Raw genomic sequence first — 26,482 nt, 5'->3', positions numbered from 1 at the left:
GCGTCTTTGCGTGGCACTTGTCTTGCTCCAAAGGGTGTTCTGCTGCCCTCCGGGTCGGTGGAGGAGCCCCGCAACGATGGCGTGGTGTGGTGATGCGGGAGGGGAAGTGTTCAAAGAACTCCTCCTTGCTGCCTGACAACGGTCAACAAATCGTCGGGCTCGTGCGCGTGGTGCGGTCAGATCTGGTTGGGATTTCTGGTTCGTCATGCAAGAGTTAAGTAGGCAGCCGAGGACGAACTTTCCGGGATAACCTGAGAATTTTCTGGGTGGATGCCTTGACTCTAACCACCTGTTCCTTCACTGGGTTGGATATGGTTGGCTCAAGTTTCTGGCTGCGGTAGTGGGGAGATGGAAAGGCGGTGCCAGTGAGCGGGAACCTCCAAGGCTTGGTGGATAGGATCTCAGATGACAGCTGAGTGTCGGAGTTCGGCGAATGTAGGGTCGAGGTGTGCTCGGCAGATCCGAAGAGAGACGATGGGAGTGTAACAATTACAATGTGACAGAACGAGTGCAAGGCAAGGCAAAGAAAGTGGAGGTGGCTATTACTGACGGAAGTCTGAATGATGGTTCACCACGTTTCAAGTGTCTCGGACTGGAACACAGATATACAGAGTCAGTGATATCCAGAGGTCTAAGTATTATTCTGATATCTCTTGCTGACGAGTTATCTTCCCCGCAAGCTACATGGCGCCAAGGAGTGGGTATCAAGGGGGCATTGTTTTGCCTAGTGTCCATCCCATTCAGTCATCCCATCTCTTTGCACCGGGAGATTATGATGGAGCCTGATGGCAGTTCAGGCAGGTGAAGGCGGAGACCATGCTCATTGTGGACGCTGGATTTCCTAGATGGGATGACTGATCTTTCCTTTCCGTTGATGGAGCAGGTTCCAGTTTCTTATTCCGCTCGTACTTGAAATGAGCGCACGAGGAAAACATTCGGGCCGCATATCTTCTAGGCCTGCTTTTCGAGTCCGGCCAGGGCCCGGGAGGGAGCTATCATATCTCACGACTCTCGTCAAGTGACAGGAGGCTCAGCTGGGAGGAGTGGACATGACCATTGCCTTTCCTGGTCTCGGCTTCGCGGTTTGCAGCCCCATCAGCAGCCCGGTGGCGAGCAGGGACTGTAGTCCTGGCTACCCGTGCCTGCCCGCGACTTTGCCGTGACTGTACCGTGGAACGGGGGCAAGACGATTGCGGTTAGCCATGCTCAGGAAGGGCCACGATGTGGCCTCGACTTCCAGCTGCCCATTGGCGACTGGCCGGCCTGCTGTTTGAGTCTGGGCTTCTTGAGATGTCAACTCTGCAGCGGGCCCGGGGAGCAGGGCCGCAATGGCGGAGGACTTAGTCTGGGGAGATGATGGGCAGGAAATGCAAACAGTGCAGCCTCTTTCCCCCGGCAGAACGCAGGAGTGCATGATGGATATTCAGCCAACCACTCTTCACCCACCCCCACGTTAGTGCTGGGTACTGGCGAGACAGACAGGCGGGAATCGGGAACCCGAAGGATGGGGAAGATCGATGATCTACCGCGGCGTTGGGCATGGGCAGATGTTTACATCCACTAGAAGGCCTGTCGTCTGTGTCATGGTAGCATCCAAAACATGCGCAACATGCTCTTCCAGGGGGGGCATCGAGCTGTCATGCTGTCAGCAGCTGCGGTTCTGCGGCTTCTGCAGCCCTCTTCAAGGAACACACCCTCAAGAGGCCGGTGTGTAGGGCCAAGTGTTGTCCTATTGGGTGGCCGTCACTTTGTGGATGATGCCAATATGCAGCTTCCATACCAGGATACAACGCGACCATTGAGGACTAAGGGGGTTCTGTTTAGGGCAAGTAAACACCGGCGTCAGGAGAAGGAAAAAATATTTGCAGACACTATCAGGAGCTGTGCAGTAGGCTAGTCCCCAAAACTAGTAGGAACATGGGCAATATTGCCCGCTTCATAGCACTAGACAGACGGTTTTTCAGGGCAAACAAATGATATCAGATATGTCGTGAGGATCTTCTGCGACTCCCTCTTACCATTGACAGCCAAACAAGGGACGTGTCTCTTTTTTCACTTCGCGGGCGTAGCCGAGCTTCCCATGAGCCCGGCGACGACAGCTCTTCCGTTTTGGGAACGCCGTGCAGGCCTCGGCTCGGCGGGAACCATCCGCTTCAACGGCATCAAACCATGACTGGACTACAGCGCTGCCGATTCGTCGTGCCTTTGCTTGTTGGAACGTTGGGGCAAGGTTAATACCGAGTTCCTGGAATCTGGGACCTGAAATGGTTTGCACGAAGTTTCCTTGTTATCGCCACACAATTGTCCCGGTCGTTGGCAAATGAAAAAACATCAGGGGAAGCTATCTCCAATGAAGGCCAATAGCTGTGCTACCTGAAATGGAAGGAGATTAGCATACGCAGTAAATAGCGTTGAAGCAAAGTATTTGGATGAAGCATACGGGGCAAGCGAGTGTAGTGCAGCCTTGTTATCGTGCGCAGCCTTGATCATCTGGTCTGATATCTCGGCCTTGATACTACGCCGGTTTCATGCCCAAGCAATTGGGCTCCTCTTTGAGCCTCCTCACTCGTAGGCCGTGGGGGTGAATCAGGGAGGTACATCGATCCGGTTGATGCTCGTAATAATTGTCGTTTGATGTCTGTTGTTGTTGCCGTCATGGTCATCTGGACTCGAAATTTGACATGTAGCACCCAACTGTCAACCAACTGCTCAACCCCGGTGGACTCCATGATATCGCTTCTCGTAATGTTCTTCCCCTTCCACGTCTCTTCTTGCCTTTACAGCCGCAAATGCGCGACATCAATCGATCCATCACACAAACTCGGAGATTTGCTTATGGAAGCCGGGCCACTAGTTCCATCCTAAGCTTCCCATATGTTGTGGTTCCCACTGCCACGATGCTCCTGCCACCCCGCTTGTCAACAATGAACTTGATACACGCCCCCGATCGGAGAAAAATATATGATGAAGCATTGAGGATCTTCCTGTTCATCGTATCAGCAAAAGAAAAGAGACATTCATCATGGCAAGTGCTCCCAATATTAAAATGCAGGCGACAACTCACATCAACCCTGGCTACAACCTCGGGGTAGCAAAGTCACCAACAGCCTGTTAATATCCTGGGCATACGCACGTACGTTCCACGCCTGTTTGAACGCAAAGCTGGCAATATCAACGAGATAAAGCGCGCTTGTCAGGGGTACAATGTAGTTCTCGGGGGGTGGTGGTCTCGCTGCATGGCCGAGCACAGGTCAGGTCATCACTGGAACAGAACTATCCGTCGCGTCGCGTCGGGAGTTGTCCGGTCCTTGCCGTAGCTCTTCGTGGTGGCTGTGGAATCGATAATCGACAGAGGCAATTGTCAAGAGAGGCAACTGGGTAGTCCGCGTTTGTCCCGTCGGCCGGACCAGTGACGGTACTCGATAGACGGAGATTGAGGGTTCCGAGGATTAGCTTCACTTTCCCGTTCGTTTCCAAGATTACCTATTTTTTTCCAGCTTCACTCAAGTCGGCGGGTCGTACGTACCATGTTCTTGGTATTCTCAAAGTCGGTGATGCCGACAGTGTCGTATGCTGCTTGTTTCGAGCGTATTTCTTGCGCTTCGTCGAACTTCGTAGGGGCTCTATCTAGGTTGAAGGGGCGTCCGCGGAGGAACTTTCTGCATGTTTGCCAATGATGTTCATCATAGCTGCTGGAGAAGGTTCAGCAGTTCTAGACGGGATGAAAGCGGGTAAAGACCTACCGAAGGGTAGTTTCATCATTCAGATCGTCCCGGACGTCTTCGTTTGAGAGGCCTACCGGGTGTTCAAGGGATCCCCGGCTGTGACAGAGCTCCAGTAATGCGTCAAGGACGCCTGCTCTTTGCTTGGTGAGACCCAATGCAAGAGAAAACCTGGCAAGGCTCCCCACTTCCATGGTTGTAGATGGCTCTTGTGTAGAGGTGTGTTGAGGTTGGGCAAATAGCCAGATTTCGCATTAATGATCTTCTCCTTTCGACGAGAGATGCAAGTGTATACAATTCTCCAGTTACCAATATATCCGGCTGATGAAACGGCACAGTGCCTCATCCTCCATACAAGTTTCAATTCTCTTCCAGTTACGACTATAGGTATGTCCCAGCTTGACGTCAGAGACTCCCTTTGGCTGGGGGACGTGGGAGATCGAGGACATCTGGCAGCCGCCGGTTCGGCGTTATCCAAGACATAATGGAGAAGTCCGAGCCCATGGAAAGATAAGTGTGGCAATGTGCTGCGTAGCGCCTTGTGGCATTCCAGTTCATTCATCAGGTATCCGCATCCTTCATCGAGTGGTGTGAATGGGAACATTCTGGATTCCGGACCCTTCTTAGGGCGGTGATAGAATTGTTAATATCGGCGGCTTGATCCATTGTGGGTTCTTTATGCGCTTTCTTGGTTGCTCGTCGCTCTTCGAATTGCTCATCCGGTCCGGGATTCTGACTATGACACCACTACTTGGCGCGACTGTAAAGTATGAATAGCCTTGATATTTCCGCATGATTCCAAGGGATCCCCTAATGCCCAAAATAAAAAGGTTTATTGAATCATCGGTGGATAACTGAAATCAACATCATCATTAGGGTACTATCGCCATAACGAGAATTCTGCCCGGTGATAATCCAAGTTGTCCAAGCCGTGGAAAATTCGGTAGTACTGCCCTTGACCAAGCCTGGGCGCCTTCGACTGGTGACACATATCCTTGAGTATGCCTTTTCGCATGACGTGTGGTTGAAGTAGCGAAGGATGACGCATTGGCAAGCTCCATCGCCGTCTCTTATCACAGCCAGAGAGAAAGATATCGACCGTGTAACCATCTCAACAAGAAAAAAAAAAAAAAAAAAAAAAAAAAAAAAAAAAAAAAAAAAAAAAAAAAAAAAAAAGCAGTCACCTTTAGCCTCAGCAACAATGATAACATCCCACCAAACCGCCAAGCTCGGTCGAAAACAGTTCCAAGCAAGAATGATGTCCCAGCTCATGTAAACCGACCTCATCTGCGCCATTGAGGCGCGTACGTAGACATCTGGCAAAAGATGCTAGAAACCACCATCAAGGACAAATCCAATTCTCCGTTTTTCAACCTGGAAGAGAACCCTAGCTTGAGTCCGGCATTGGATTTAGCTCTTTAGAGGGTATGACATCGACTTCGCCAATGACTCTTCCTGGGACTTGCGACAAGAGCTGTTCGCTTATAAGCCTATATTCTGCCAACTCTTTTGAAACTTTCCATCCTCGATCTTTATTGATCGATAGTAAGTGATCGTGCCACTTAGTGTAAAGATTGAGCATAACACTGTCATCAGTGTCCGCAAACAGCCGCTTTCCTGTTTTCATCAGTCGCCATGCTGCTATGATTTTGACAAGATAATCCGGGGCCTCCTCGAGTGACGCGGGCGGAAGTATGGCAAACAAAGCAACCAACTCGTCTGCACATTGAAACTGATCGAGTAATGTCCGTCTTCTGCGAAAAAAGAAATCCATGAGCCTGACGAATTTGATGGTCCATCCATCAGAATCATCAAACCACTCATATACGGCCGTGGAATGACGCGTGCAATCTGGAATATCTCCCATCTTGTCAGACAAGGCCTCGGTCAGACTATCGATTGATGTCTCTAGATCAATACAATGGGTGACTTCGAACAGCAGTTCCCAAATCTTGGGTTGAGAAGTTAGGGCAGCGTAATGAAAAAGCGGTTGCAAATCTTTGACTTTCCTCTTGCCTGCACTTGGATGCTGGAGGATGTGCTTGAGTCGTTCGAAGGCGTAACCCTCGAGCACTTGGTGTCCAAAACGTAGATAACCTCCACATATCTGACAAATCTTTGGGGCGTGCCCTTCGCTTTCAAAATCGCCGAAGATATGAAAGTTCGTTTCATACCCACATAGCTGAGATGTGGATAGCAAAATATCGGCATCATGTCGTGCTAGAATTGCCCAAAACGTGTTGTCCAGCTTGGATTTTCTGATGGTGAATCCTAGAGGTGACAGTCCAGTAACAGGCGCAGGGTCTGATGGACGGTAATATTTGTTGATATCGACAGCTTTGGGCACAAGAGCTGCCGCTCTCACATCATTACCAGATCGCATTTCCCAGCACAGAATGTAGTCTGGCAGTGTCGGTATAATACGACGGAATGTAGGAAAGTCTAAATTCTCGGGCAATTTGTGGGCAGACGGGTCATAAGCCTCGTCAAAGAGTAAGAATGAGATGGTGTGGCATATAGCGCGACTTAGCGGAACGGTGTAGTCTGGGAGAAGAGTGTTGCTGGCGCGAGCGTCTGAAGCAATGCCAAGCAAGGCATATATGTTGTCCCGGTGATCGGTCGCCTCACTCGTCCCAAACTTGAGGAGGAGTGTCTCGAGAGTTTGCTTTTCATCCCACCAGCTCTCTTTCCGGCGGAACCCCGGAAGGATGTCTAGAACTGCTTCGATATGTGGGTCTGGTTCGAATCCCAGCAGAGATGGCAAAAGACCGAAGCCTTGGCTGGACATGGCTTTCGAGCCGCACAATATCGTAGCCTTATTTGCGCTGGCGACCTCTTGAAGGATCCAAACTCTCCGAAACCAAGGTCGGTCCAGTATCTCTTTCAAGGAATTGCAACGTCGAGCAGTGACTTCCTCTTTGTACAGACCGGTCTCGTCAGCAGTGAACGCGGTCCAGGAATCGATCCAGCTCTGTTTGTGTTGGGCTCCTGGTCGTTGCCGTGTTTGATAATCCCACTGTGCAGTCGTATTCATGAGGAAATCAATATCGAGGTTGCTTGGGCCAAGCCAGACCACGACTCGTTGGGCACATTGATAGATTAGTCTCATTTGCCCGACCTGGTGGCCTTTTTCCTTATCGTTACTCTGGTCTATGCAAATGGCGTCAATCCACAACACTCTGTCCTCATAGGTCTGCCGTAGAGCGAGGAGGGCCATGTGAAGGTTTTCCTTGACAGGCGACCTCCGATCATTGATGACGATTTCACACGCGACGGGCGAATCGCCCCAGGCATATGACAAGGCTTCATAAGGTACACCCTCTACCTGGTGGAGGAATGTTTCGAAGAGTTCGCAGTGAATGGGGTCTCGGTGAAATCCTTTCAGGAGACGAACCAGTCGAATGGCATCGGTAGACAGGTCGATCCGTTGGTACTTGTAGTGATAATCATAGTCCATCGCGGCCGCTCGAAAGGACGTTTTCCGACTCGAATCCGGTGTTAAGAGCGCTACTCGTGGTAGGGTCGTGGGTTGACGACGTGGTTCGCGATGGAGGGGGTTGGTATACTTTCTTGAAGAAAACAAGAGAGTGGGCGAGGATGATGGTCAGGGTAAATACGATGGGCAGCTTCCACTGCGCTGCTGAAAGCCCAATGTGGCGGGGCGGTCTAATGTACAGCCATTCATGGCTACCTCCTCACAGCCATCTTCTACCCAAGCCATGATGCTTCTCTATTTGTGTGACAACATCGAGCCTTTGATTCGCTTGGAGGAAGACTGATATTCATGGTCGCATAGCCTGCCTCAAGTAGTCATGTTAACATATTGCTGAGGTGAGAAGGAGAAGTTGGACATTTCCAAGCCTCATTCCATCGTCGAGATGTCTTCATTTATGCGTATCGGTGGTGAGTAGAGTCGGAGATTTGGAGGGATGACATGTTTTTGTGAGACTTCCGTCGAGGCACCAAGGACGGGCATGGTTTCACGCAAGTGGTTGGTTTCAGGACAGAAAATGAAGGGAGTGAATTTGCTTGGAGACAGAAGAGAAGGAGGTAGGTGATGACTGCCAAGAACTTCAGTTAACAGTGTCGCTGCTGCGGTGGAGTCAATGAAGACCGCTAGATCCACTAAACGAGCAATTCCCCGCGTCAAAGGTCCGTGCTATCGCCATGGCTAGACCACGATAAGGCAAGGTACAGCCCGATCCCTTGTAAGGAACAGTGCGATAAGCTCATCAGAGAGCGCCAGGGAAAATAAATTTAATGTTTGCCCATCACTTCGCCGGCCGCTCCACCTTTACACCATTGCTGATGCTATTCACAAGTCGCTTACTATCAAAATGGCCGCCGACGACACACCACCTGTCCCTGCGCCAGCAGCCGCTGCTGACTCTGTGGTTGAAACCACAAACGCCGACTCCAACAATGTGGCGGACAATGGCGACCGAAGCGACAGAGGCCAAAAGAGAGGACGAGGCCGGGACAACAGAAACCCAAACCGGGACAGGAACAACCCCAACAACATCAAGACGGGCGGCTTTGGGAGCAACAAGTATGAACCCCTGCCTTCTTGGCTTTGCGTTCAAATCACGGCCACAGGCACCTAATGCCGACGCTGACTAGGCTGTAGAAGAGACTTCCAGAGCAAGCGCGACCAGGTCCAAGACAACCGTGCTGCCAAGCGCCGCAAGGTGATTGACGGAGCCGCCGACGGCAACAGTTACATGAGCATCCCCTTCTCAACCGACGAAATCGCCGCCGAGGAACGTCGACCCAAGCGCAAGGTTGCCGTCTTAATTGGCTACGCTGGTACCGGTTACCACGGCATCCAGATCAACCACAAGGAAAAGACCATCGAGGGCGACCTGTTCGCCGCCTTCGTCAAGGCCGGCGCCATCTCCAAGGCCAATGCCGACGACCCCAAGAAGTCCAGTCTCGTTCGATGCGCTCGTACCGACAAGGGTGTCCACGCCGCCGCCAACGTCCTGTCACTCAAGCTTATCGTCGAGGACGAGGACATTGTCGACAAGATCAACAGCCACCTGCCCGACCAGATCAAAGTATGGGGCATCCAGCGTGTTACCAACGGTTTCAGTTGCTACCAAGCATGCGATTCCAGATGGTACGAGTACCTCATGCCCAGCTACGCTCTTCTGCCACCACAGCCCCAAAGTTTCCTCGGCAAGAAGATCATTGATGCGGCCAAGGAAAAGGGTACATACAACGAGTACATGGACCGACTGGACGATGTCAAGAACTTTTGGGAGGAGGTTGAGAAGAACGACATCCAGCCCATTCTCGAAAAGATGGATCCCGAGATCAGAGCCGAAGTCATTCGCATTCTGCACGACACCGCCGACCAAGAACTCACCGACGACGGAGAGCCCTCGAAGCCAAATACCGATGTAACCAAGGATGTCGAGATGAAGGATACCCCGGCGGAAGAGACCGCGGCCACTGAGCCCTCAAAAGACGGCGAGGTTGTTACCACCGAGGCCACCACCGAGGCCACCACCACCGAGACCCAACCCCCCGCCGCCAAAGTCGAAAGAGAGTTCACCCCCGTCGAGCTCGCCGTCCGTGAAGTCAAAGCCGCCTACGTCGCCGCCAAGCGTCGCTACCGCGTGACCGCACCGCGCCTCGAAAAGCTGCAAGAAGCGCTCAACCAATACCTCGGCACGCACAACTTCCACAACTACACCATTCTCAAGTCGCACACCGATCCCTCGGCCCGTCGTCATATCAAGTCTTTTCAAGTCAACCCGACGCCCATCCGCATCAACGACACCGAGTGGCTTTCTCTCAAGGTGCACGGCCAGAGCTTCATGATGCACCAGATTCGCAAGATGGTAGCCATGGCCGTCTTGATCGTACGGTGCGGCGCGCCCATGAGTCTCGTCAATGAGAGCTACGGGCCCCGCAGGATTTCTATTCCCAAGGCGCCTGGTCTGGGTCTCATGTTGGAGAGGCCGGTGTTTGATGTGAGCAACAAGAAGTTCAAGGAGTTGGGTAAGGAGCCGATTGATTTTGGCAAGTGGGATAAGGAGATTCAGGCGTTCAAGGATGAGCATATCTACAAGAGGATGTTTGAGTTGGAGGAGAAGGAGAATTCGTGAGTATTCCGAGTAACTTTCTTGAACATGAAAAAAGTACTAACAAGCGGTGACAGGTTCCACCTCTTTTTCAACCAGATCGATAACTTCCGCACGGATTACTTCCTCTGGGTCACCCCGGGCGGAATCGAGGCGTCGCACGAGCGGTCGGATCGCACGGCCGAAAAGATACCCAAGGCTTTGCAGGCTGAGCTTGGAGATGAGGCTGATGGTGTTGCGGAGGACGGTTCATCGAATTGATGGTCCTAACTGTGTGAGGGTGACTAGGGAGTGCGGATAACCAAAAAAAATACCATTTCGTTGCAACTAGAAGCTTGCATGGTATAGTGTACGAGTTTACCACAGGGATTCTATATGCCATCTGTTGGGTGTAGAGCGGTTGAATACATTGGAACTTCCGTTGTTCGTTTCGTTGAACCCCCAGACGGCTGGCTCTTCATCGAGCCTTATTGATTTTCCAATGGCACTTGATACGCTGTGTACACATTTTCATATTCTTTTCGCTTCAACCTGAATTCCTCTATGTATGTATGCCTAATTTCGCTAGGTTATGAGCATCAGCTCAGATACTTTTCGAATTGGGCAAGGTATGCCTCACACGTCCTAAATTCTGAGTACCTCTGTCAAAACTTGACATCCATCCTAGTCCCGTCTGTGAACACGAAGAATGAGTTATCGCTTTCGGTATCATCATCGTCGTCATCAACAAGAGTTGCACCACCACTGTCATCATCATCACCAGTGTCACCACCACTTTCTTCTTTTTCTTCTTCTTCTTCTTCTTCACCATCATCATCACCACTTTCATCACCACTTCCATCACCAGTTTCACCATCACTTTCATCATCACCATCGCCATCATCAAGGGTTTCACTACCACTTTCATCATCAACAAGCGTTTCGCTACCACTTTCATCATCAACAAGCGTTTCGCTACCACTTTCATCATCATCATTCCCACCTGAACCAATGACGCCATTTTCTTCTTCTTCTTTCTCGACCCTCACTCGTACTCGTAGTAGGAAATCCGATCCCAGCGCAGCAACAACCTTCTAAGCCACCATGCCACCACTTCCTCCCAGTCCTCCTCCCGGTCCTCCCGGTCCTCCTGCTCCTCCCCCAGCTGCCGTCAAATTCCTCACCCCCAAATTCGGCGTCGCGCTTCCCGACTGCGGCAACCCCCCACCTTGCCCACCTTGCCCAAACTGCTGCTGTTGCTGTAGTTGCACCACACCAGGCGGCGCTCCCACCTCCCCCTCCTTATACTCCCCCGTTCCCCCCTCCCCCAGCAGCATCCCCCTCTTCTGTCCCCTCCTCCACCCCCCCACATTTTCCTTTATTTCCTCCCAACACCCCCTCATCTCCCTCTCCACCTCCTCATCCCCCTCTCCCGGCTTGCGAAGCGGTCCCACCACCCATAGTTCTCGCATCTTGCGGGTAAGCGATAAAAGCTCCTCGACCGATTGCACCATGCCGTTCATGAGGATGTCGGTCGCCATGGCGTTGTAGGCGGCTTGCCCCACGGACGCAGTCCCATTAACGCTGGAGGCGCCGTGGTGGAGGAGGGATTGGAAGGTGCGGAGGAGGGAGGCGGTGAGGCGGTTTTCGAGGTCTATTTTCTGTCAGGTTTGTGTTCCCAACATTAAAGATATTAAAAAAAAAAGGGGGGGGAAAGAGGGGGAAACGGAGGGGGGAAAATTTGGGGGAAGGGGGGAAATGGGAAATGGGGAAATGGGGAAGGGAGGGGAGAGAGAGAGAGGGGAAGTGGATTGAACAGTAAAAGAAAGAAAAAGGAAAAAGAAATCGAACAAAGGGAAGCAAGTCTTTCGTACCGAAAAGATCCTCGGTCGTGTTTTGGTCGCGGTCCATGGTTATGTGGTGTGGTTGTGACTTCAAGTTGTGCAAGTTCGAGGTAAGTTGGCGGGGAGACCTAGTGAGTACCTAGGTAGGTGATGTTGATTTGTGGGTAAAGCGAGCAGCAGGGCTGTCTGTCTATTTATTGTTTGCTTGCGAGGGATATATAGTTTGACTAGGTAGGTAGTGATGTGGAATAATCTTCAATGTTCTCGTATTGTTGATATGTGGGAATGGGTTGGCGAATGCTTGATAAGAAGGTTGACGAGTTATGTCCAATTGAGGTTGAGAGGTTGAGTTTGTTATGATTCGTTATGTGGATACAATAATGGTGGAAGTTCACTGAACGCGCGCTGTGCTACGGGCGCCTTGCATCTGCAGTCCATGCGGTGCCCACTGAACCAAATACAGTGTCGATTGTAATAGTTTGTATCGCGGGTCTTGGCATTTGATATCAGTCCCCAGGCATCAATGTTGTAACCAACTACTTCCATGTTTATTTACCATCCAAACACGCTGTGACCTTTGACTTTGTGTTTCCAGCTCTCAAGTACCGCCTAGCTATTGCCCTTCCCCAACAACACCAAATTCGCTACATTCATGACAGCAATCAGCCCCCAAACCAGCCCCGCCACAATCGTAGTCAACCACGAATTCGCCATCTTGACTCCTCCCTCCTGCTCCCCCCCACCATTATTATTGTTAATATTATTATCATCACCCATTGTCCTCCCCAACCATCCCCTCTTCGCCCAAAACAACCGCCTCTCATCCCCCACTGCCTCCTCCTCCACCTGATACCTCGCTCCGCCCGGCATGACCATCATGTACCGATCCCTGCTCGTGAACCAAATCAGCGGCGCCGTCACAAACGGCAACACCACGCTCAACGCCACCTGACTCCCCTGCAACGCAGCATTCAGCCCGTCTTTCCCCACCACGGCAGCAATAAGAATAGAAGGCGTGATGCTGATGGACCGCGTAATAAGTCTGCGCAGCCAGGGCCGCATCTTCCACCGCAACGCGCCCTCGCTGACCATTTGCCCGGCAATGGTGCAGACGATACCGGCTGAGACACCCGACAGGAGCAAGGCAAGGGCGAAGATGGTTCCTGCGGCGGGCGAGATGGAGGACGAAAGCAATGAGTGGATAGCGAAGATGTCGGCGTCGAGGGCGGTGGGGTTTTGGTACAGAGAAGCGCCGGCGACGATAAGGATGGCGGAGTTGACAAAGAGGGCGAAAGTGAATAGGGAAAGAGCGAGTTCGGCGATGGAGTACTTGAGCGAGTGCTTGATGGCGGACTGCGAGGGGACATAGTGGACTTTGTCGGCGTAGTCGCTGTTGGAGTCGGATGAGTTGGCGGAAACGGGTTCGGCAGGGAGGAGACCACGTTGTTCGTCGTAGGCGCGGAGACGGGGTTGGACGATGCCGGAGCCGAGGAAGAGGCTGTGTGGCATGACGGTTGCGCCGAGGATGCCGCAGGCTTGGTAGAGGCTGGTGGTCTGTCAGTGTTGTGTCCTTCGCAAAAGACTAAGGTAACATACCCCTGCTGTTCGATCACGGCGCTGGAAGGTAGGTAACCCTTGAAGACTTGACCGACGCTGGTGTTGGAGATCATGGAGAGCTGGATGCAGAAACAGGCCACTACGCCCATGACTAGAATGCAGACAAAGAACTCAAAGATGCGCAAACCCTTCATCTGGCCATTCGGGTTGTAGAAGACGAGGATGAGCATGACATCGATAATGGAGAGGGCACATCCTGCGACAAGAGGAATCTTGGGAGACAAGAGGTTGAAGGCAATAGCGGTGCCGATTACCTGTCCATCGTCAGTGTCGTACTCTCCTTACTTGCGCACAAAAGACCTACCTCGGCAATATCGGTTGCAATAATGGCAATCTCAGCCAGTGCGTAGATAAAGTAGTTTAGCCATCGTGGGAGAAAGGCTCTGCAGGCTGAGGAAAGGTCCAAGCCGGTGACGGTGCCGAGCTTGATGGCCAGACTTTGCAGAAGAATGGCGAATAGGTTACTCAGGAGGACAATGAAAAGTAACTTGAAGCGATAAGATGCGCCAGCAGCAATGTCGGTAGCATAGTTACCCGGGTCGACTGTGTATTCTGTCAGTGAAATGAGGCTCGTGGTAGGTGAAAGGGACACTCACTGTATGCCACCGAGATCATGACCCCGGGACCCACAAACTGGCCAAAGGTAATGAGGGCATGCTTAATTCGTCCGAGACGGCTTTTTGCTTGCTTGACACTGCCAGGAGAAGGAGCTTCCACTTGATTGGTAGAGGGAGGCGGGCTTGGCTGAGGGTTGGTTGGTGACGACACGGTTGATGAGGGTGTCTTGATCATATCACCGCCAGGTGGTCGATCTCGCTCTGGCCGAGGCAACCCGCCACCATCATCGCCGACACCATCTTGGCGTAACTGGGCCGAGATTCCCGTCCCACCACTACCGCTTCGGTTTTCTCTCTGATTGACGATTCCGTCCAAGTCTTGGTTCGTCGTCAGATCGGCTGAGAGCGGGTTGGGGCTCTGGTTGAAGCCCTGGCTTTTTCGGGGCTCATCTGTACGCGAAGCACTCGCACACATTGTGTCTCTGATGGATAATGAATCCGCAACTCCGAGATGGTTATGGTGTATCCCGTGAGGTAGATAGGGTAGGCTTTAGGTATGGTAGGGACAAGAGTGAAACATGAGTGTCTGGTCAATGACGAGTACTTGAACAGAACGCCACTGTAACCGATTCTTGCCGATGTTTCGGTTGTGCTCCTGTGTCTTTGACCCTCGCTATGGTAATTCCTCTGTTAATGCAACAGGCCCTATGAGGGACGGTCCAGAGTCGTCTACTTCAATAGACCAAGTGTCAAGATGGAAGTACCCTCTTTCACCAAGTGTAACAGAAAGAACAAGTTGTTCTCCGGAGAAAACATTCCCTCCTTCTTCTCCAAGCAAACCGTTTGTCCACTACTATGTACACTCGCGTGGTGACTGACTTGGAGCAGCTGGGTCAAGCACACCGCCAACTGCCGGTACCCCTGTTATGCATTTATGCAGTAGTAGAAGGAGGACGCCATCTTGCATGGAACTAACAATGCACACGTGTACTATGTAGGTAGATATGTCCCCACTTTTCCCACGCATTTCTCCAAGCTGCAGTCCGGGCCTCCACCAACCACGAGACAGTGATCCACTACTCCAAGTATTTAGATATCCACTTTAGCACTGTGTCTGTTAGTGAGTATTCTTAAAAAAAAAAAAAAAAAAAGGGAAAAAGAATGCTTTTGCTGATTCATGCAAATCAACGTTATAACATGCAAATCAACGTTATAACATGCAAATATACCCCCTCCACCATCTTTGGACCCCTCCCAAAGATCTTTCCATGGATAGACACGACCTGACTGATCATCTCGACCGGGCATCGTTCAACACTCATCCATGCTCCACAGGGCAACCATTAAACGGAAGTCCGACTTTGCTGCAGTGAGGCATGGCTACCTAACATATCACTTATCTTCCCATGCTCGCCTTACTCGACTTGAAGGAGCAATCATCACCGGCATCATGGAATATCACCACCAGTCATTGATACCCCGCGGCAGCATGTCCGTGTTACACTGCCGCGCCCGGGGTTGAACGGCTTGTCAATCCCGATGCCTATCTTTTCACTCGCTGTCTTTGATGATCATCGTTGCCGACTGGTCACAGGCCTCACTCAGCTTTCTTTTTCTTGTGTGTATCGACTCCCTTCCACCCTTCCACTTATTCGCGTATCAGAGATGCCAACTTTTACTACACACGGCAAGAAGAGAAAAGGCTACCGCCGAGATGTAGTAACTGACATCCCACCCCCTCCTCCATTCCTCCTTCCCCCCCACTCGTCTTGATATACTTATCGCTGTTACCTCCTCAGTGACACCTCGACTACCCAGAGTCCATCCATCTGGCACCGCGGCACAAAGTCATAGCTTGTCACCCCGTCACACTCTACAACCTCGTGTTCGCACGCACTCTGTACTCCCGGGACTTGTTGGCCCTTGAGCTGAGGTCTCGCTTTGACCCATCCTCCCCGTGCCGGTCCATGCGCATTCACATATACTTTATGCTACCACCTTCCGTGTTTGTCAACAACTTACTTGAAACCGGCGTCAAGCAGGCTGCCTGGGACCCTTGTTGCTCATCTACACTAATGGCCTCAACGGCATTCACCAAATCGCACTGAACTGGCTTATAATCGGAAAAGCAGGGCCCCCTCTACTTCCATCTTCATGGCGAGTTCGACATTTGCTTTACAACATACCATACAGCAAACTACGCGGTAGACAACATCAGCGATTACAATGGGTTGCGGTTCGGGTTGTTGCGCGCCCTCCAAGCGCCCTCTTTCAACCACGCCCGAGGAGGTGCCGACATCTCCACATGGTCGTGGAGACCGAGGGTCAAACACGAATAACAGCTTAGAAGCCACGGCATCTTCGTCCGCAAATGTTGGTTATGGGGAGTATTTTGACGACAAAAGGGAGATTGGCGACAGGACTGGGGATAGAGAGTCGCATCAAGGGGAAGCCAACACAGTCGAGACTACAACGGACAGCTGCCAGGACAGGTGCTGTGGTGGACAGCAAAGCGAGAGGCATTCCAGCAGCAAGAGTGCCGATTATTCTCATCCATCACACTCGGAATCCTCCAGAGACCCGTGTTCACTATCACACGGCCACAATCACAGCCATGACCACAACCACAGCCGGTTCCCCAATCTCACCAGGACGTTCGGCGCCTTATCCCAAAACATATTCAGGAAAAGTTCCCTTTCCAACAAACATCAACCATCAGAATGTCAACACATTGAACAAATATCTGCCAGTTTTCCCACCACCGATAGCGAATCAGGAACCGCGCGGTCCAGCATAACACCAGTTCAGCCAGGGAGCGGGCAGTCAGACGGTACGGCCGATGTGGAAAAAGGTCTTTCTGGATATGAACATGTTGTCCTCATCATCGAAAAGATGTGCTGCGGCCAAGAACTCCATCAAGTGGCCGCTAACATCAAGGCCATCCGGAATCTCAAAGTCAGCGTGCCACACAAGCAGGTGGACTTTGACGTCAATCTGGGCCTCGCGTCGGCTGCCGACGTCATAGAACAAATTCAAAGGTCAACCACCTGGAAGTGTGAGCGGGTCATCGAGGAAGCATGCAGTCTCGACATTGTCACTGAAAATCCAGCCGAGTTTGCCTCGAAACCATTACCAATGGGAGTGGCCCAGGTTTCAATCATCGATAAGAAGATTGTCAGGATCTACTACGATCCCAAAGTCATTGGCGCCAGAGATTTGGTGCAGTCTGGGTTTGTGGGGCCTCCTCTGATACTCGCCAAAAGCTCGGTCGACCAAAACATGACGGCTGGCTGGAAAAACGTTTGTCATTTGTTCGTTATGACGATGCTCTCTTGGATCCTGACCATTCCTGTCCTTGTCTTGGCTTACCTTCCACAATCCGGAAAGCGGATGATTTCGTACGGGTACGCATCACTAGCGCTTGCGACACTTGTCCAAATTTTCGTCGCTGGCCCCTTTTACCGCGAGGCTTTGAGCCCGCTGATCAAGTCGGGGGCCATCAACATGGAATTCCTGGTTGTGCTCAGCACCACTACCGCATACATATTTTCTGTGGTGTCGTTTGCCCTTTTGGTATGCGGGCGTCCCCTTTCGACAGGACAGTTCTTCGAGACGAGCACTTTGCTTGTGACTCTGATCATGGTCGGCCGCTTCCTTGCCGCTTTTGCACAGCACAAGGCTGTCGCGTCCGTGTCCAAGGTCAAGTCGCTCCAGTCTCATGACGCCCTTCTTGTTGATGAGGACGGAAGCAACGAGAAGGAGATTGACGCACGCCTGCTTCAGTATGGGGATTACTTCAAGGTTGTTCCGGGTGCCAAGATCCCCACCGACGGCATTGTCGTCGAGGGTGATTCGGAAGTGGACGAGTCCATGATCACTGGCGAGTCGCGCCCAGTTGTCAAGACCGAAGGATCCGAGGTGATTGCAGGGACAGTCAACGGCTCGGGAGCTCTTCGGGTGCGGCTTACGACTGTTCCCGGCAACAACACCATCAGCGTCATCATGACCATGGTGCACAAGGCAAAGGTGGCCAAAACCAAGATCGAGGGTATTGCCGACCGCGTGGCCGGGTATCTCGTCCGCGCTGTTCTTTGTCTGACGGGCATCACCCTGATCATCTGGTGCGTTGTCGGTGTCAAGGTACACAAACTACGTGCTGCCGAGGCCATTGTTCAAGCGCTCACCTATGCCATTACTGTCCTCATTGTCTCCTGTCCTTGCGCTATCGGACTTGCAGTTCCCATGGTCAACACCATGGTGAGCGGGCTAGCAGGAGACAGAGGAATTCTCTTCAAGTCGTTAAATGCCGTGGAGATTGCCCGCACAACATCCCACGTCGTACTCGACAAGACAGGCACCCTCACCAAGGGGGAACTCGACGTCCATGATGTGCATTTCATGGGGAGCAACTCTAACACCTCCAAGTCCCTACTCCTTGGGTTGCTGCATGACATCAAACATCCCGCCGCCGCATCAGTCTCTGCCTATCTTCTCTCTATGGGAGTAACCCCTGAAGTGATCACCCACCAGAAAGCCCTTCCAGGCAGAGGCGTCGAAGGCCACTCACCATCCGACCAAGTACTCCGCGCAGGAAACTCGCGCTGGCTAGGCCTCGAGTCCGACCCAACCGTCCAGCGCATCTTATCCCAAGGCTACACCGCCTTCTGCTTCACCATCGACGGTACCCTAGCAGCCATCTTCGGGCTCCACGACACGCTCCGCCCCGAAGCACCATCCGTCATTGCCAAACTCCGCCAACGCGGCATCACTATCCACATCATCTCAGGCGACGACGACCTGGCCGTCCGCTCCGTTGCTCGCCAACTCGATATTCCCGAGCACTGCATTCGCTCCAGGTGCAAACCCGAAGAAAAAGAAGCCTACATTAATCGTCTCCTTATCCCACCGCCACCACCAGCGTCACCCCGTACCCGCTCCTTCTTTTCCTTCCTCAGCCCACCAAAGTCTAAACCCCCCACCGTTCTCTTCTGCGGCGACGGCACCAACGACGCCATTGCCCTCGCCCGCGCCACTGTCGGCGTGCACATGGCTTCTACCTCCGGATCCGGATCCAACGATAACGTAGCCGTAGCCGAAGCAGCCGCAGACGTGGTGCTTGTTCGCTCTAACCTCACTGGCATCTTGACGCTACTGGACATGAGCGAAAAGGCAATGCACAGAATCCAGTTCAATTTTGGGTGGAGTTTTGTGTATAATGTGTTTGCGATATTGTTGGCGGGAGGATTGTTTGAGGTTGTGGGAAAAGGAGGAGGAACAGGGGGGGTAAGGATACCGCCGCAGTATGCGGGGTTGGGGGAGTTGGTGAGTATCTTGCCGGTGTTGGGGGGGAGTTTGACTTTGAGGTGGGCGAGGTTTGCGGGGGATGAACATGTCAAGGGTGAGATTGTGGAAAAGGAGAATGGGGGGGAAAATGGGGGAGAAAATGGGAGTGGGAGTGGGAGGAAGAAGTGCTTTGCTGGGGTGTGGAAGCGAGGGGTGAGGTGACGCGTTGAGGTATTTCTTCTTTTTGACGGATGGTAGTTTTGGATATATACATGGAGGAGATAAAGTAAGAGAATGGTGCCCAGGTGGTGTGTGTGGTTCAGGTTGGTCGGGATGATCAAGTTGGGTACCTCTATGAACTTCGGTCTTTGGTACTGGTAACGGGCTCTTTGTCGAACAGATATATCACTAGAAGGCATGCGATAATGAACAGGTATTTATTCGGTATGCGTCCGTCCTCTTTGTTTATTGATCCCTTTTAACCGTTCGATCCTTCTAACCTTCTTCTATTATCCATTGTAGGTACATTTCACACCCTAGTGGTATTCATTTCGTGAATGGTCTGAGTCTATTCTGGATCCATCCGTCAGATCAATGTCTCTCACCCTCGGTAGAGGCGTTCTGGGCGGAACGCATCGTTAAATAGATGTTAAGTCTAGACCATGACCCATGGTAGACCTAAACCTAAACCTAGTGCCCACGTCCACGACCAAAAGAACCCCCCGGACTCCCAGGAAAACTTTCATAGCCACTATCGCGAGCATTGGTGGCGCCATACCCACCAGCACCAGCACCAGTATCAGTATCAGCATATCCCCCACCGCCAGAACCGCCACTTCCCAAAGCACTACTACCCATACCAGGATACATGTAATTGTACCCACCAGCACCAGCACCAGCACCACGACCGCCACTACCCAATCGACCAGAAGAAAAAGTTGAAGAAGAAAAAGAAGAAGAAGGAGGAGGAGGCAACCCCGGCTCGATATCCTGGATGATCCTTGCCATTCGATCACGGTACCATTTCCTTCTTTTGTGGTCGGCGCTGCTGCTGCCACCGCCTCTGTGTTCGGTGGACATGGAGTCGGAGGTGTTGTGGCTGGTGAAGTTGGGGTTGGAGTTACTGCTGTCGCCGCTGGGATCGTTCATGTTGTCAATGGTGGTCGGGTAGGAGTGGTGGTGAGTACCCGACTGGGAGTGGGAGTGGGCATGGGAAGAGTGGGAAGAGTGGGCATGGGATACAGAAGAGTGGGAGTGGGAGTGGGAAATAGAAGAAATGCGCATGAGGATGTTGTCTTGGACAAAGTAAGTGGTTGTGCGCTCTTTGGGTTCTCTGGGCGGCGGTGGTCGGGGGGTGTGGAGGGAGTGTCGCTCGCGGTGGTGGTGGTTGCGGATGGTGCCGGTATCGGTGCCGCGGTCATAGTGAGAGCGAGAGTGAGAGTTGGAGTAGGGGTGATGGCCGCTGCGGTCGCCGTGATTACGGATGGGGAGGTTAATAGCGGACGACGCGGGCGCACCGCGACTAGTACCGAGACCGGAACTACCACCACCGTGAGTGGGAAAGGGAACGTGGGTGTAGTTATCATCACCCCCGTCAACAAAAGAAAGAGCCATGCCATTATCATCATCACCACCACTTCCATCCCGAGCACGAATGCCGCCAGTCAGACCAAGGCCATGGCCATGGCCAGCAGCAGCGTGCTCCTGCAGAATGCGTCTGGCTCTGGTACTTGTTTCTGGTCGACGAGCAGAATGACTAGAGGTACCACTCAAAGAGCGGCCTAGGCTGCCGCCGACCGTGGTAGAGTCGAGGTGCTCATTGCGGTGCTGGCGGTAGAGGTCCTGGGGATTATCGAGACGGTGAGTGTCATGGACGAGTTCATGGGCGCTACGGATGGTGTTGCTTCCGGTGTTGGGACCGTCGAAGTGAGTGGTGGAACGGTCGGATCTGTAGGAGGAGGAGGTGGTGGTAGTGGTAATGGGGATGTAGCGGGGGCTGCTTGCAAGGTGAGGTGGTTAGTTACCTCTAATGTCAGTTTTTATTGGTGTTGTTGAGACCTGAGACGGGATTATGTTGAGGTTGAAGAGGAAGGGCTGGGAGAGAGGACTGGTGAGGTGATGACTTGGTTGAGAAAAGTTGAAGTGAGGTCAAGTCGAGGTTGCAGTGAAAGATGAAGTGACGTTGAAGTTGAAGTAACGTCAAAATGAAAGAAAGTTGCCAAGTGGAGCTGATGAGATGAGACAAGACAATGGGTGGCTGTACAGTGATGTGATGGGTAAGGGGGGTTGCGCCTGTCAGCCTAACATTGGGGGCCAAATCGATCGAACGGGTGTCAGACTTGATAGGTGGCCAGGACAAGGGTAATGACAAGGACAAGGTCACAAGCGAGTCTTGGGCACAAAGTGTAGAGGTGAAGGAAGTTCTGAGGTAACACCCTTTGAGACGAGCAAGACATGAAGCGTGGAAGTAGGACTTGAGGAGAGCTTGGTATTACCTTTCACTAGTCATTCTCTTCTGTTTGTGACTGTCGGTCTCGGAGAGGCACATATTGCTGGCTGTGTTGGAGATTTGGTGTTGATGTTGTCGTTGTGGACTGGTAACTGTCTGGTTGTTGCGTCGTTGGTAACGGGAAGTGTGATATTATTGTTGCTGTTGCTGTTGACAACAAAGGTGAAGAGTGAAGTCATTGAGATGGGTAGGACGAGAGCATTTATATATGTTTCCGACCAGGCAATGGAGGCCCTCAGACGACGGAAATAACCTTGAAAAAGCTTTTGATCATCATGCAAGAATTCAACAACAGCGTCATGGGTTCATGGCTGAGTTCCAGGCAAGCACCCTCGATGTCCAAAAGTCCCTATCAGTTGCCAAGGAAATATGTAGGCCTCATCGTCGAGAGTCCTAACCCCTAGATCCAGATCTTCAGTATATTGATACTGCATATAGTGTTTCTCGTGTGTATGCCTGGCGGCGGCGTTCTCGCTAGAGGTACTCTCAACTGCAAGGCTCCGTACTTACGGTGTTGGGTAAGGGACCGTGCGTGTGACTAGTGTGTGGCATTCTCAATGATCTTTGTGTTTCGAAGGAGGTCATATCCAGTTCACATCGAACCAATCCCGAAAGGGGTAGAAGGAGGCCCGAAGAGGGGCAGAAAGGAGGGCAGAAAGTTAGGAAAGAAAGTCAGATCCAGAAGAACACATGTATGAACTTGCGGAGATGCAAAGAAGTCCTCAAACGAAGACGGTGCCAGAAGAGGCGCTTGATTATCGTGTGGCTGAGTACTGTGAACCCTTGTTCTTCAACGTCCTGCTTGTGCCTCTCCATGCCTGCCACTTGAGCTTCCATGATATCTCCCGCTATATGACTTGTCAATCGCGATGCTTTTGATATCATATCGCCCGTTAGTGTGGGGTGGACGCGGCTTGAATCGAGATTTCACTTGACTTCGTTCTAGGTCTGTACCTGTATACCACCTCATTAGGTCCAGACCTTCAAGGGTGCTCGTGTACCTATGTTATAACCGGCGCTTGTTGCAACATCCTATTGGTCTGGCGTCTGAGGGATCCGGGTCACACATGACCTACCATTCAACCCTGTCCGCTTGCTTGTTGGCACGAATGTTGACTGCGGACTTCACGCTCTACTGCTAATTAGACAAAAGGGACACTGACCGAAGCAGCCAAAGCCTCTTCGTCAACGAAACTTTTTGTCTCCGACGATGGCAACACTGATTTCCTCGGGCTTTCAGAAACGTTATCCTTCGATCAGAGCAACTGGTGCTCTCCGTGTTCACACTGGGTTCCATGCGCTCGGTAACGCAAATGTAACGTGGGGGTGAAGCTCATACTCTTCACCTCGTAGCTCAACAGGGCAGTGTTCGAAGAACTTGACATTTCACTTGATATGCTCGAGGACCGGGTTGGATCGTGCAATTTCCATCACCAAGCCCCCGTATCTCCGCCCGTTGAGACGCCAAGTGTTGAGAAATTGGTTGACAGATGTTCCTGAACCCCTTGCCCCGGGTGATGAAATCCCAGATAGACACCGTCATTCGTCGAACTGGCAAGCTCGCCGGTTACAGTCCATCTCCACAACGCTCGCCAAGCGGACGAGGCGTCGATGGGTGCCTCTTTTGGGCTTTCCTGACCATCCAGGTGATCGACACTCGAAAGTGGTGCGCGGCCCTTCCAACCAAGCCCGCCGTTGTAATGTTATGGAATGACCCTTGGACCGCGCCATTCGTCACCATCCCGTCCCCGCTGTCGCCTTGATCTCATCGAAGATCAAGATGATGTTCAAGCCATCCCAGGATATCCTGGTGTCCCGCCAGCCCTGCAGATGGGTAAGGGTTTGGCCTCTGACGATGTTTTTTTTTTTTTTTTTTTTTTTTTTTTTTTTTTTTTTTTTTTTTTTTTTTTTTTTTTTTTTCCTTTTCTTCTTTTTCCTTTGAGACGGGAAGAATTGAGATTGTTTCGATCTTTCTTCCTCAGAAAAGAAGTTCTTCATTTCGTTAAATTGATCCTTCCTATCCGCGACTCAAACTCTCAGCAGGAACGTACCTACGACATCATCTGCATCAGACAGTCGTCACATACCTGTTGAGCAGCAACTGACACCGGATACTCCCTCGTGCATCCCGGGGTTACAAGCAAGAACTGCCAACTCGGTCGAGAACGCAAACCACTTCCTTTTCGGGTTCCAGACTAGGCAAACACCTGCACTCTGGACGTAGACTATATAATGCCGCAAGAAGGCGCAAGGCGTTTTACCACTCATCACTCGCATCACCCAAGCCATGCCGTTTGAACACCACTGCCGGTCAAAATATCTCCCGCGCTCACTATGTTCCCGCAAGGTGTGTATGTAACCTTTCTCATGCGAAAAGCACCAGGTTCTCGGCCAAGGCAGAATAGCCTCACCACGTACTTCCCCTGGCAGACAGGTGCTTCTCGAATGTAGCCAATCGCAACAAGGTGCCGCCGCCATGCTTTCCAATCTCAATCAATATTTCCTTTCTTTGCCTTCCCCTCTCCCATGAAAGGGTCCAGACCGTCCCACATACGAATAAGCCACTATCACAAAAGTATTTGGAATTCCTCAAGCTTGGCTTGATGCAAGTCTTCGGAGTCTCTGGAGCCAGTCAACGTTGCCCTAGCATCCCTACACCCATCCTCAAGCCATCCAACCTGCCGCATCACCATACGGCGCCAACCGCCTTCCCTCCTGCAGATTATTGAATCCAGAAAACCGGTCATTGGGCCTCGCTTCTCCAGAGTGTGCCAACAGTGCCTCTTTACACCCTCCTGCAGACGATAGAATCCAGAAAACCGGTCATTGGGCCTCGCTTCTCCAAAGTGTGCCAACAGTGCCTCTTTACTTACCCTCCTGCAGGACTACTGAATCCAGAAACCCGGTCATTGGATCCCGTTGCTCCAGACTTTTAAAGACTTTGTCGAAAGTGCCTCTGTTCTCCTACCCAAAGTTGCACCCTACGTACCTGTACCCCTCAGCCACTTCTTCTTCTCCGCTGTTGCGTACCTGGAAATATGCAGTACATCGTGATGACCAGGCCGCTACAATTCATTAACGACCACGAAGGACCGGACCATTCATCCTCCTATGGACGAAAGAAGTTATATGTACAGTGACCGTGATATCCACACCACTAACGCCCCGACGCCATCACCACTAATGGTGACTCTGAGGCATGCATAGGTTTTAAATCATTGTCCCATATCGCATTGAACGAAGGACAGTTCCTCTTTTTGAAAGACTGAAAAGAGCTCCAAGCCTCCTTCTCTTTCCAAGTCTATCAGTCAAGGTAGTGTACACACTCCGTCGTGCCTCCACCTAACAAGGCAATAACCAACCGCCAACCCCAATTACAAACGGCCATCGCCCATCCCCGACAGGGAACTCTAAAGCACGTTATTCACCCCGCCTGGCAAACGGTAGGCATCAAATTCTCAAACCGTCAGACCATCCAACAATTAGACCATCAGACTTGACTTCCTCGAAGGCACTCCTCCAAGTATGTTTCTCGCTTATTATTCTGCTCTCTACTTTCCCGTCTCTCCAACTCCTTTCTAATATAATAGTGAATATCGCAGAATGAACAACACAATCTTGCCCCTGCCAATTACCGTACCATACGATGGTAACCCTAGTGTCCAATGGTACATTTGGCTGTTAGCCAGTGTTACTTGGTGTGCACTGGGCTTCTCGTGGTTCTAGAACCGGGCGACGAACGTATAAACTTGGTACAATAGCGCCATCGACACTTTTCACAAAATGCCACCAATCACCCGACGCACCCGCATTACTACGATCTATGTGGCCTCACTTTGTATTGTCGCAGTATGGCCCTTGGAGATACTGATCTGTACCATTTGGCGGAAGATAACTCATGCTCCAAATCACCAAGGTCTTCCGATAACAGAGCCAAAGACGAGATCGGAACCCCAACAACCACCGCCGCCATACGATAGTGGCGGGGCGATGGTGGCGGTGCCCCCTGGTGCCGCATGAGTTCACTCGGCTTTACAGATTCATCTATGCGGCCAGCCAGCAAGGCCTTCCGAAAACACAACCAAGAACGACACCCGAAGAACCACAGGCACCACCACCTTATAATGCTGTAGGTGCCGCTTGAAGTCATTCGGAGAGGCGGTTGTTTGAGACTGCCCTCCAGCTCCAGGTAGGTTTCGTTCTTCGGCTATCTCTGCTCAGCTGCTAATGTCTTTTGTAAAGTGCCTATCGAGCCGACGCTGTTGACCTTGTTTGATTTGGCTTTTTCTTTGTTGGTCATTATCAGCGTTGATGTTTATACTGTATTTGTGAATCGGTGCAGACCTGCTGGGGCGGATTGATGAGCATCTGAAGACACGGTCCCGTTGATGCCACCCTTGAACGGTAGAATGCGAAGAGATGATGGCTACTTGACGGGCATCAACGATTGATACGCTGGAAAGTTCGTGGGAGATCTGTACTCGTTGGAAAGACAAAGAAAAGATGGCGACGAGGATGCGAATGGATATGATAGCTGGCTCTCCAGAGCGAAGACGGTGGCGGAGGTCGTTCGTCCTAGACAGAATTGTTGAGACCTTTGACATTCTACCTTGAGTATACTCCTACCACGCATCTAGTGTCTTTGTCGCACCTCTGATCTTGTGTTCTGGGCAATTCCTGGATAGAAATATCCAAATGGGACTCTAGCCGATGTCTTTTCGAATTGTTGTAATCCCTATCACAGTCTTGCAACGGCCTTTTTTTTTTCTTGTAATCTTGGCGAGCGGTAGCAGACTGATTCCTAACCTGTTGGTTAGTCTCATTTATTTTATCTCGGACGAGGGTCGATACAAAGGAATGAACAGGCGTATGGCCGCTGGAT

The 26,482-nt window shown here is 51.7% G+C and overlaps 8 protein-coding genes across 8 annotated transcripts; 2 read left to right on the top strand and 6 right to left on the bottom strand.

Annotated features, from left to right (window-relative positions):
- Positions 1-968: 968 nt before the first annotated feature.
- On the bottom strand, positions 969-1,507 carry B0T23DRAFT_129127 (uncharacterized protein). Its single transcript, XM_062832159.1, has one exon. The coding sequence runs from the start codon at positions 1,412-1,414 to the stop codon at positions 1,133-1,135; it is 282 nt and encodes a 93-aa protein (XP_062694648.1). The 5' UTR covers positions 1,415-1,507; the 3' UTR covers positions 969-1,132.
- A 1,270-nt stretch (positions 1,508-2,777) lies between these two features.
- Positions 2,778-4,205, bottom strand: B0T23DRAFT_403981 (uncharacterized protein; the record flags this gene model as incomplete). The annotated part of the gene is made up of 10 exons (XM_062838833.1): positions 2,778-2,861; positions 2,891-2,980; positions 3,138-3,228; positions 3,264-3,319; positions 3,376-3,453; positions 3,527-3,689; positions 3,719-3,739; positions 3,800-4,043; positions 4,078-4,090; positions 4,170-4,205. 10 exons carry the CDS (start codon positions 4,203-4,205, stop codon positions 2,778-2,780), a joined length of 876 nt encoding a protein of 291 aa, XP_062694647.1.
- A 904-nt stretch (positions 4,206-5,109) lies between these two features.
- B0T23DRAFT_312878 (heterokaryon incompatibility protein-domain-containing protein) lies at positions 5,110-7,179 on the bottom strand (the record flags this gene model as incomplete). Its single annotated transcript, XM_062834711.1, has 2 exons — positions 5,110-5,283; positions 5,377-7,179. 2 exons carry the CDS (start codon positions 7,177-7,179, stop codon positions 5,110-5,112), a joined length of 1,977 nt encoding a protein of 658 aa, XP_062694646.1.
- Positions 7,180-7,965: 786 nt separating this feature from the next.
- On the top strand, positions 7,966-10,213 carry B0T23DRAFT_129101 (pseudouridine synthase). The gene is made up of 3 exons (XM_062832158.1): positions 7,966-8,271; positions 8,350-9,831; positions 9,889-10,213. Exons 1-3 carry the CDS (start codon positions 8,060-8,062, stop codon positions 10,070-10,072), a joined length of 1,878 nt encoding a protein of 625 aa, XP_062694645.1. The 5' UTR covers positions 7,966-8,059; the 3' UTR covers positions 10,073-10,213.
- A 385-nt stretch (positions 10,214-10,598) lies between these two features.
- B0T23DRAFT_412086 (uncharacterized protein) lies at positions 10,599-11,978 on the bottom strand. The gene is made up of 2 exons (XM_062839461.1): positions 11,665-11,978; positions 10,599-11,444 (listed from the first exon to the last, which is right to left on the bottom strand). Exons 1-2 carry the CDS (start codon positions 11,699-11,701, stop codon positions 10,885-10,887), a joined length of 597 nt encoding a protein of 198 aa, XP_062694644.1. The 5' UTR covers positions 11,702-11,978; the 3' UTR covers positions 10,599-10,884.
- A 102-nt stretch (positions 11,979-12,080) lies between these two features.
- B0T23DRAFT_378452 (natural resistance-associated macrophage protein) lies at positions 12,081-14,637 on the bottom strand. Its single transcript, XM_062837098.1, has 4 exons — positions 13,848-14,637; positions 13,556-13,794; positions 13,231-13,505; positions 12,081-13,180 (listed from the first exon to the last, which is right to left on the bottom strand). The coding sequence occupies exons 1-4, from the start codon at positions 14,281-14,283 to the stop codon at positions 12,244-12,246; spliced, it is 1,887 nt and encodes a 628-aa protein (XP_062694643.1). The 5' UTR covers positions 14,284-14,637; the 3' UTR covers positions 12,081-12,243.
- Positions 14,638-15,808: 1,171 nt separating this feature from the next.
- On the top strand, positions 15,809-19,526 carry B0T23DRAFT_129041 (E1-E2 ATPase-domain-containing protein). Its single transcript, XM_062832157.1, has 2 exons — positions 15,809-19,061; positions 19,323-19,526. The coding sequence occupies exons 1-2, from the start codon at positions 16,035-16,037 to the stop codon at positions 19,347-19,349; spliced, it is 3,054 nt and encodes a 1,017-aa protein (XP_062694642.1). The 5' UTR covers positions 15,809-16,034; the 3' UTR covers positions 19,350-19,526.
- A 119-nt stretch (positions 19,527-19,645) lies between these two features.
- Positions 19,646-21,955, bottom strand: B0T23DRAFT_129036 (uncharacterized protein). The gene is made up of 2 exons (XM_062832156.1): positions 21,587-21,955; positions 19,646-21,087 (listed from the first exon to the last, which is right to left on the bottom strand). Exons 1-2 carry the CDS (start codon positions 21,637-21,639, stop codon positions 19,782-19,784), a joined length of 1,359 nt encoding a protein of 452 aa, XP_062694641.1. The 5' UTR covers positions 21,640-21,955; the 3' UTR covers positions 19,646-19,781.
- Between the last annotated feature and the right edge of the window lie 4,527 nt (positions 21,956-26,482).

The sequence above is a fragment of the Neurospora hispaniola genome (genome assembly GCF_033458365.1).
Source record: "Neurospora hispaniola strain FGSC 10403 chromosome Unknown B0T23scaffold_3, whole genome shotgun sequence".
Classification (NCBI taxonomy): domain Eukaryota; kingdom Fungi; phylum Ascomycota; class Sordariomycetes; order Sordariales; family Sordariaceae; genus Neurospora; species Neurospora hispaniola.
This window is presented reverse-complemented; position numbering and strand designations above follow the sequence as displayed.

Bases quoted from the DNA above. Each gene is read 5' to 3' on its own strand.
- B0T23DRAFT_129041 (XM_062832157.1), top strand. From the start codon at position 16,035: ATGGGTTGCGGTTCGGGTTGTTGCGCGCCCTCCAAGCGCCCTCTTTCA. The intron at 19,062-19,322 runs GTTGTGGGAAAA...TGACGCGTTGAG, and splicing joins TGGCGGGAGGATTGTTTGAG to GTATTTCTTCTTTTTGACGG.
- B0T23DRAFT_412086 (XM_062839461.1), bottom strand. From the start codon at position 11,701: ATGGACCGCGACCAAAACACGACCGAGGATCTTTTCG. The intron at 11,445-11,664 runs GTACGAAAGACT...GACAGAAAATAG, and splicing joins CACGACCGAGGATCTTTTCG to ACCTCGAAAACCGCCTCACC.
- B0T23DRAFT_129036 (XM_062832156.1), bottom strand. From the start codon at position 21,639: ATGTGCCTCTCCGAGACCGACAGTCACAAACAGAAGAGAATGACTAGT. The intron at 21,088-21,586 runs GTAATACCAAGC...CCTTGCAAGCAG, and splicing joins AAGAGAATGACTAGTGAAAG to CCCCCGCTACATCCCCATTA.
- B0T23DRAFT_129127 (XM_062832159.1), bottom strand. From the start codon at position 1,414: ATGCACTCCTGCGTTCTGCCGGGGGAAAGAGGCTGCACTGTTTGCATT.
- B0T23DRAFT_378452 (XM_062837098.1), bottom strand. From the start codon at position 14,283: ATGTGTGCGAGTGCTTCGCGTACAGATGAGCCCCGAAAAAGCCAGGGC. The intron at 13,795-13,847 runs GTGAGTGTCCCT...CAGAATACACAG, and splicing joins CATGATCTCGGTGGCATACA to TCGACCCGGGTAACTATGCT. The intron at 13,181-13,230 runs GTATGTTACCTT...ACAGACCACCAG, and splicing joins GCCGTGATCGAACAGCAGGG to CCTCTACCAAGCCTGCGGCA.
- B0T23DRAFT_129101 (XM_062832158.1), top strand. From the start codon at position 8,060: ATGGCCGCCGACGACACACCACCTGTCCCTGCGCCAGCAGCCGCTGCT. The intron at 8,272-8,349 runs GTATGAACCCCT...ACTAGGCTGTAG, and splicing joins GGCGGCTTTGGGAGCAACAA to AAGAGACTTCCAGAGCAAGC. The intron at 9,832-9,888 runs GTGAGTATTCCG...AAGCGGTGACAG, and splicing joins TTGGAGGAGAAGGAGAATTC to GTTCCACCTCTTTTTCAACC.